The sequence below is a fragment of the Pistacia vera genome, unplaced genomic scaffold (assembly GCF_008641045.1).
Source record: "Pistacia vera cultivar Batoury unplaced genomic scaffold, PisVer_v2 Contig342, whole genome shotgun sequence".
NCBI lineage: Eukaryota > Viridiplantae > Streptophyta > Magnoliopsida > Sapindales > Anacardiaceae > Pistacia > Pistacia vera.
In genome coordinates, this window is record NW_022196160.1 from 92831 (window position 1) to 102352 (window position 9522).

The following is a 9522-nucleotide window of genomic DNA, read 5'->3' on the forward strand; positions in this document are numbered from 1 at the left end:
GAGTTGTTCTTGTTGTATAAAATTGACTGCTTCAAGGAACTTGCTCTAGTTGTACAATGTTAATGGACATCGTAAAGGCAGTTGGGTTCCCACTATGTATTTTTTTCAACATATATACATATTATTTAAAATATGTAAAATGAACTTGTCAAAGACAGGAAACTTCATGCATGCACCATTACAGAATTGATTTAAAGATTGAAGAAATCACTATATAAACTTCATCATTCTTATTTGTTTTCATTCAAAACTTGTCCTTTAATCTCTTATAGAGGAGAAGAAGAATTTAGAGTTGCCAAAATGGCCAGGATTTGGCCTCATATTCTAGCTTGTGCCTTGGCATTGTGCCTTGTTGCCTCTAATGTAACTGCTGCCTACAAGGCTCCCACTTATGCTTCGCCACGTCCAAGGACACCGTATATTTACAAGTCGCCGCCACCTCACTCTCACAAGCCACCAAATTCTTATCCTTACAAATCTCCTTATGTTTACAAGCCACCACCACAACATTCTGCATCCCCTCCTCCTCCATCGCCGCCTCCGCCTTCTCCTTCACCACCTCCTCCTTACGTTTACAAGTCCCCGCCACCACCTTCTTCTTCACCACCTCCTCCATATGTTTATAAGTCCCCGCCACCTCCATCACCCTCGCCTCCTCCTCCTTATTTTTACAAGTCGCTACCACCACCACCACCCTCTCCTTCCCCACCACCTCCATATGTTTATAAGTCTCCTCCTCCACCATCTCCATCACCTCCACCTCCTTATGTCTACAAATTCCCTCCCCCACCATCTCCCTGTCCCCCTCCTCCATATGTTTATAAGTCACCCGCACCTCCAACTCCATCTCCACCTCTTCCATACATTTACAAGTCACCACCACCACCACCACCTTCACCCTCCCCTCCTCCTCCATACATTTACAACTCCCCACCTCCACCTCCACGTTCACCATCACCTCCTCCTCCATACATTTACAAGTCTCCACCACCACCTTCTCCTTCACCTGCTCCTCCATACATTTACAAGTCCCCACCGCCACCTTCTCCATCACCTCCTCCTCCATACATTTACAAGTCTCCACCACCACCTTCTCCTTCACCTCCGCCACCTTATTACTACAACTCATTACCACCTCCTAAAGATTACTAAACAAGTCACTTTCTCTACTCAGAGCAAGTCCACTTCATCAATGCACAATGTTAGCTGATAAAATTGGTTTGATTACATTTTGGAGGCAGATTTGCATAATTTAATTCATCACTCTGTTGGTCAGAAAAATAACAATCTTAAAGAAGACATCATGTTAAACTTCTTTGTAGCTTTTCAATTGTACTTTCTACACAATTTATTTCTGTTTTTACAAAGTGTTATATTCAATAAAATTCTTGTTCCAGAAATAATGGAACTTTTATATTAATTTGTAGTTTATATATAGTACTGATAGTTCTAGAGCTAAACTGAGAGAGGAGAGAAGAAGAAAAAGGAAAAGTAAACGAAGCTCACAAAACGTGTGTATTCAGCTTAATTTACAATACAGTAAAGTAGCACTTTTATAGTGCTCTGTTAACAGAAATATAGAAATATAAATGACTTAAACTAACCGTAACAGATTAGTAACAAAATAGTAACTAACAGCACTTAACGGTGACTTATTACCATTCTACCTCTTCATTAACATCCTCCCTTAAACTGAACTGGGAGTTTACATTGCTTACTTGTCTACTTGTACCTCTTCCTAAAATTCTGACATTCTTCGGTGAATAAACTGAGACTGAGACTAATTCGGCCTTCCTGAAATTCTGACATTCTTCGGTGAATAAATTGAGACTGAGACTAATTCGGCCTTTAGTTTGTTTTGCTGCATAGTTACTTCACACCTTGCAGAACTGCAGTAGCCTTTCTTTAACACTTGAATGCACTATATAACTGTATTATTCAACACCTACATAAACGACTCAACAGCTATTCAGACCATACAAGATCAATCAACTTATCAGCAATGGATCAGTGTATATTAGACCACCAAGGAAGCTGATTCTGCAGTAGAATCAACCAGCAGAACACTTGAAACTGATTCTATAGTAGAATCAACCAGTAGAACACTGCAGGCACAAAAGTTATCAGAACACTGCCAAATGCAAAATGCACACACATCAGAACACTTCTTCTCTAAGCACCTATAGAATCAACTAGTAAACCACATACACATCACACATCAGAATATTTCAGAACACTACAAAATGCATACACATCACACATCAGAATATTTCTTCTCTAAGCACCAGTAGAATCAACCAGTAAAATAATCATCAGAACACTTCCACTTCTTCTCTAATCACTGCAGTTTCCTTGTTCTCTAATCACTGCAGTTTCTTTTGCAGAATTGCAAGAGGGAACATCAGCTTTCACAGGAGAAGCAGCTACTGTCAGTTCATCTCTAAGAGTTTCAAATCGTGAGGCTGACAAAGATTTGGTGAAGATGTCATCTTTTTGGTGTTAAGTTGGAACATATTGGACTTTTAAGTTGTTAGCAATTACTTGTTCTCTAATGTAGTGAACATCTAGCTCAATATGCTTGGTCCGAGCATGAAAAACTGGATTTGAGGCAAGAGATCCAGCACTCTGATTATCACACCACACAATCGGTATGGTAGGGAGATTTAAGTGCATTTCAGTAAATAAGCTTTTGAACCATGCTATTTCTGTAGCTCCCTAAGCAAGGGCTTTGAACTCAACCTCTGTGGAAGACAATGCCACTACCTTTTGTTTTCTAGCACTCCATTGAAGTAGATTAGGACCAAGGAAAATGCAGCAACCACTAGTTGACCTGCGATCTTGAATATTTCCTGCCCAATCAACATCAGTGAAGCACTCTAGACTGAACATATGAATTTTATGAAACTGAATCACAAAGTTGGTTGTGCCTTTAAGGTATCTAAGCAACCTCTTGCAAGCTTGCCAATGTAGATGAGTAGGAGCCTTGAGAAATTGGCTCAACTTGTTTACAGAAAATGCAATATCAGGTCTTGACAAATTTAAATATTGCAAGGCCCCAGTTGTGCTCCTGTACATTGATGGTTTGTCAAACAGTTCACTGTCTTCAAGAGTTAATTTGTTCCCTAACACCATAGGAGTAGAGCATGGCTTAGAGTCCATCATGCTAGTTTTTGTCAACATATCCTTGGCATATTTTTCTTGACACATATGGATGCTGGATGCTGATTGATACACCTCAAAACCTAGAAAATATTTAAAGGATCCCAAGGTTTTCAAGGCAAACTCATCCTTCAGCTTATGCACTATTTCTTGAACTAAGTGAGAGCTACTTCCAGTCAAAAGAATGTCATCAACATAAACTAATACATAAACCACCAGATCATTGAGCTTGCAAATGAATAAACTTGGATAAGCTACTGAACTAACAAACCCCCATTTCAGAAATGCAGTTTTAAGTTTCTCAAACTAGGCTCTTCGAGCCTGTCTAAGTCAATACAAGGCCTTGACCAGTTTGCATACATGGAGTGGGTTTGCAGGATCAACAAAACTAGTAGGTTGAGTCATATACAATGTTTTACTGAGTTCCCCATTCAAAAAGGCATTGTTGACATCAACTTGTTGGATGTCCCATCTATAGGTGACGGCTATGCTTAGTACAACTCTAATTGTGGAGGATTTGATGATAGGACTAAAAGTCTCAAGATAATCAATTCTCGGAGTTTGTTGGAAGCCTTTGGCAACTAACCAGGCTTTATATCTTTGAATAGAATCATTAGAGTTGTGTTTAATTCAAAAAACCCACTTACAACCTACCACATTCATATGAGATTCTACTGGAACAAGCTCCCAAGTGTTATTGGAAAGTAAAGCAGTGAATTCACTCTCCATAGCAGCTTTCCAAGAAGGTTGGGAAAGTGCTTCAAAGACACTTACTGGTTCATTATTGTCAAGGTGAGAAGAAGTAGTGGTAGAAGAGACTAAAATAGAATTATGAAACTTAGCTTTGGACCTAGTAATCATGGGGTGATTGTTTAAAGGTTTTGGCTCAATCGGTAGGTCAACTACAAGGTTAATGCCTTCAGGTGATTCTGAATGTGATGCTGGCTTGAATGGTGATGTATCAAAAGGAAGTTCAACTGTAAGATGAATAGGTTTAGGTGACTTAAAACAAGGAGAAGACTCACTAATTTGGTTAACAGTAGGGCTGACAGAGGTGGACTTATTACTTTGATATGTAGGAAGACTGACAAAAGTAGACTCATAAGGTTGATGTGTAGTAGGATTGTCTAAAGTAGACTCACTAATCGGATTAGCAATAGGACTGACATAGGAGAATTCATTAACCTGGTCTGCTAAGTTGGGAGAGCGTAGTAGTGATGAGTTCTGCTCAACATTCATGCATGGAAGGGGAAAATGTTGGTCAGTAACAACAGGAGACAAAGATTTGGTGAAGATGTCAGCTTTTTGGTGTTCAAATACAATTCCATTAGCAGATAAAATTTCAACAAATCCCTTCATTTTAACAAAGTACTCGTGAATACTAAGGTTGTCTTTTTTGGTATTTTGCAATAAGTTTCTGATATGTAGGGTTTTGGTTCCTGATTCAGTAAGGAACTGTAATGACTCTCTCTCTAGCTAGTATACTCATAAAATAAACAGTAAAATTAACTAAATATATATATTACGAAAATATACATGTAGATGAGTATAAAATAATGGGCCCAAATTTTCTTTATATATACAAAATTATACATAGTGTAAATAAATTTCTCAAGAAGCTCAACAGTGTTGCCCTGACCCTTCCGCATCTTGACATTCCAAGCAACCGCATCTCATCTACTACCTGCAAAAAACATTGAAAACAACGGCGTGAGCACTAATTGCTCAGTAAGTAAACCCGCTATGCTAGCCTTCTATCTCCGTTTCTCATATTCTGAATTCTTTCCTTACATCACACTTCTCTCTTCTTCTCTGTTCTTTTCTATTCTTTCTCTTTGTTCTTTCTCTATTCTTTTTCTGTTCTATCTCTCTGTTCTTTCTCTATTCTTTTTATCTATTTTTCTGTTCTATTCTTTCTTTCTTTCTGTTCTGTTCTTTCTTTATGTGTTCTATTCTTTCTTTCTTTCTATGCCGATTGGACTCGGTTGAGGCATGGATTCGGAACCTTGGCCATGTGAGTGGGTACAATCCTCATCTACATGCACTTCTATTAGACTGTACAACTATTCTTTCTGATTCTGAGGCCGCTCACTAAAGGCGGCGTGCATGTAGGTAAATTCTTCTGGTACAGTTCTCATCCACATACGCTTCTAACTAACTGTACACTTACTTCTTTCTGATTCTGAGGCCGCTCACTGAAGACGGCGTGTATGTGGGACTATTCTTCTCTGTCACTCACGGGTTCCCCATTGCAACAACCTATTCTTTTCTCTTCTTTAACACTTTTCTTTCTTTTATTCTCTAGTGCTTTTTCTTTCTTTCTCTTTACTCTTAGAGTGCTTTATTCTTTAAAATTCTTTATTCTATCTTAAGTTATTGCATACATGCAAATAAATGTATGTGGATGGCTTATGCTTATAATTCTTTCTTAGATGCACTCATGAAATGCAAATATGCAATGTTGCATGAAATTAAGGTTCTCTACTCATACTCATGCTTCTCTTGGGCATTTCATCAAACAATAAATGTGCAAACATAAATTCTACTTTAGCTATAACTCTTCTTCTTTCTTTAACCATCCAAAATGGGAGTAAAGCTCCCTTGGATCATTACAAAACCTTTCAAGGAAAAACACTCCCAAAAGTTTACTCAAACTTTCAACTTCAATCAAACTTCAACCCATCATCATACAATCAAAGCACTTCTCATAATTCAAATATGTCCAACAACATCCATACTTGAAAAAAAAAACTAATAAATTGGAAGCATTTTGAGGTAGTCATTCTGCACATGTCATATTTAGAAGGCATAACTGGATATATACATATCGGATGCTATGGTCCTGGTCTCGTTTTAAAGCTTAGAGACAGGGCTACAACTTTTATGTTGAAGTCTCAACCCAGTTAAGTCTGTAAAATACCCAAAATCACTCAGAAGGTCATGGATGTGACAGGGTAGCCATGGTAACAGTTTTCTGTTAGGATTTTCATCAAACAAATTGCATGCTACTCAAACTCTAATTTGGCTACACTTCATCTCTTTTCTAAGCACCAAAAATTGGGAATAATCCCTCCATATTTAACACCAAATCTGCCCAATGCACACTCCAAAATTTCCACTTCAATTCTTCCAAATTCATCCAAACATGCACAAGCATCAACTACACCAACACAAACTCTCATGGATAGGTTCAATCATCATTCAACACCAAATCTTTCAACAATTCTACTTATAACACATGTATATGCATAAAGAAAATTCTCTACACATCTTAACTTAAATCATACTTAGGGTAGGATTTACTTACCTTGAATTGAGCAACTCCAACACTATAATCTCTCTTTGATAGAATTCCCTTCTCTTAACCCTAAGCATAAAAAACCATAAGAATTCAAACTTTAAAATTTAATCTCACATCTTGATGCTAGAATCTACCTTTGGATGCTTAGGATTGAAAATCCACTCAAAAATACCCAAAATCTATGAATTTCCTTGGAAATCTAGTGAAGAAATTTGAGAGAATTTGAGTAGAGAATGGCATGAATAGAGGGATAGAGTGGCTAGGGTTTTCTCTCTTGAACTTTACTACATAATAATATATATATAGTTTCCCATTTTGCCCTTGCACTTTCTATAAAATTCCATCTATATCCCTTAGTCAATTAAAAAATCCCCTCATTTTTATTGCATTCTCCATGAAATTCTATCTCTTTTCACTCCCCAATTTTTCAACTAATTTTGAGTGAAAACACCATTTTACCCCTAATGAAAGTTTAAGGGATTTTCTTCACATTTTTCTCAAAATAACTTTAACAAAATTCAACTAAGGGCATAAGGGCATAAGTTAAGTTACGTACCTCAATGTGGGCGTTATAATTCTCCCCCCCTTATAAGAATTTCGTCCCCGAAATTCAAACAAACAATTCGGGTTGGCGGTTCTGCATGTCCTCTTCTACCTCTCATGTTGCTTCGCCTACCTTATGAGTCCTCCATAAGACTTTTACTAGTGGAATCCTTTTGTTTCGGAGCTTTTTAATCTTTTTGTCTAAGCTCTGTACTTATTGCTCCTCATAAACAAGATTCTTTTCTAAGTCCACTTCTTCTACTTTTAATATATGGGAAGAATCACTGACATATTCTTCTGAGCATTGAAACAAGGAACACATTGTGCACCCTAACCATATTAGGTGGTAGCGCCAATTTATAAGCTACCGTTCCACTCATTGTAACACTTCAAATGGGCCAATGTATCTAGGTGCTAACTTTTCTTTACCGCCGAAACATATCACTCACTTATAAGCGGAAATTTTTAATCAACACTTTGTCACCCACTGCAAATTCCACATCTTTTCTCCTTAAATCTGCATAGCTCTTTTGTCTATCTTGAGCTTACTTCATTATACATCGGATCAACTGGATATCTTCTATTATTTTCTGAGTTATTTTTGGCCCAAGAGCTGTATTCAAAACATTTTTCTCTCCTACCTCATCCCAATGTAGTGGAGATCTACACTGTCTGCCATACATGGTTTCATAAGGAGCCATCTTAATGGTGGACTGATAACTGTTGTTATAGGCAAACTATACAGCATGCTCTCAACATATCCTCAAGTATCTGATTTGTTCTCTCAGTCTGGCCATCTGTCTGAGGATGCTATGTTGTACTAAATGCTAATCGGGTACCCAAATCTGTCTAGTCTAGAAAATAGACACAAATCTAGAATCTCTATTTGCTCTTTACATAACTCTTCTATCAATTCTTTCTGTATTGTGAGTTGTGACAAACAGCAGCCAACTCTAAATCATGCGTAGGGTATCTCGTCTCATACTCTTTCAGCTGTTGAGAAGCATAGGCTATTACCCTACCTAACTACATCAATACTGCACCAAGTCCCTAAAAAGAGGCATTTATATAAATATCATAATCTACACCCTCCTGTGGTAACACAAGAATATGAGCTATGGTCAATTTTATTTTTCATTCTTGAAAACTTTCTTCACAGGCATTCAACCTAAAAGGCATCACCACAAACTCATAATGTCCATATCTGGACCGAAAAGTAGTATTGGCAATATCTGGCTATGCAACCCTTATTGGGTGATAAACCGACCTCAAATCAATCTTTAAAAACACTACTGCTCCTTTCAGCTGATCAAACAAATCATCTATTCGAGGTAACGTGTATTTATTCTTCACTATCACTTTATTTAACTCTCTGTAATCTATACACATCCATAGGGATCCATCTTTCTTCTTTACAAATAAAATTGGAGCACCCCAAAGAGAATGGCTAGGACGAATAAAACCCTTGTCTAAGAGTTCCTGAAGTTGCTTCTTCAATTCCTGAAGCTCGGCTAGGGCCATCCAATAAGGGGCTTTAGAAATTGGTGTTGTCCTTAGTGTCAGTTCAATGTTGAATTCTACTTCTCTTTCTGGAGGTAAACCCGGCAAATCTTTCGGAAATACATCTAAAAACTCTCAGACTACTGGCACAATCTGAATCTCTGGTTGTGGGACATCACTACTGTGCACTACAAGAGCAATATACCCTGAGTACCATTTTCTTAGTTAAATCTCGCTTTCTTCTTTCGACAATCAATCTCTACTCCAAATCTCCCCAGGAAATCCATGCCCTAAATAACATCAAAATTAGGCATATCAAATCCACTAGCACTCCCTTCCATGGATCACTACGGACTCCCCTGGAAGCATCTCCTTAGTTACCATACTAACACCATCTGATAACTTTTTCTTTATGGGACAGGTCTCGCCCTTTCATTCTGCCAATCCGTTATGTTCTTCTTGGGTTGAAATCTTTTCTCATTTCTCACCTCTCTATTATTGGGGGCATCAGCTCTAAAGTGTCGTCGTACGCTCCACGGACCTAAACCACTCTTCTGCCACTATAGGGTCCGTCGTACCCTTGAATTTTGACGGCTGATGTTGACTAGGCAACCCATATATCGGCTTAAAAGGATTCTGCACTATCGAGGGTACCAGCCTCTCTTTCTCCTCTCTAGGGGTCGGTACAATAATTGGGGTCTTAACTCTCTCAAGTCTAGAGCCTCCCTGCTTTTCTCCCAATACTTACTGTATAATATTATGAATCCTCGTTTCATCAAGGACAAGGGGAGTAAATTCTAACGGGTTGGAAGATTCACCCGTACTCATTGTCTTCCTATTGCTTGCTACGTCTCATCTACATAATATGTCTCCTCTACATAACACCAACACTCTACTACAAGTAACGAAAGAAATAACTTACAGCAGTCGACTACAGAACATCAATGCGGCGGGAGAGGCACACTGTTAAATCCCAAAATCTCTGCTCTGATGCCAAAAATGTAATGACTCTCTCTCTA

At 38.2% G+C, this 9522-nt stretch overlaps 1 protein-coding gene across 1 annotated transcript; it reads left to right on the plus strand.

The window, feature by feature from the left end:
- Window positions 1-300: 300 nt before the first annotated feature.
- Window positions 301-1152, plus strand: LOC116138585 (extensin-2-like). The gene has a single exon (XM_031424299.1). The coding sequence runs from the start codon at window positions 301-303 to the stop codon at window positions 1150-1152; it is 852 nt and encodes a 283-aa protein (XP_031280159.1).
- Window positions 1153-9522: the final 8370 nt, after the last annotated feature.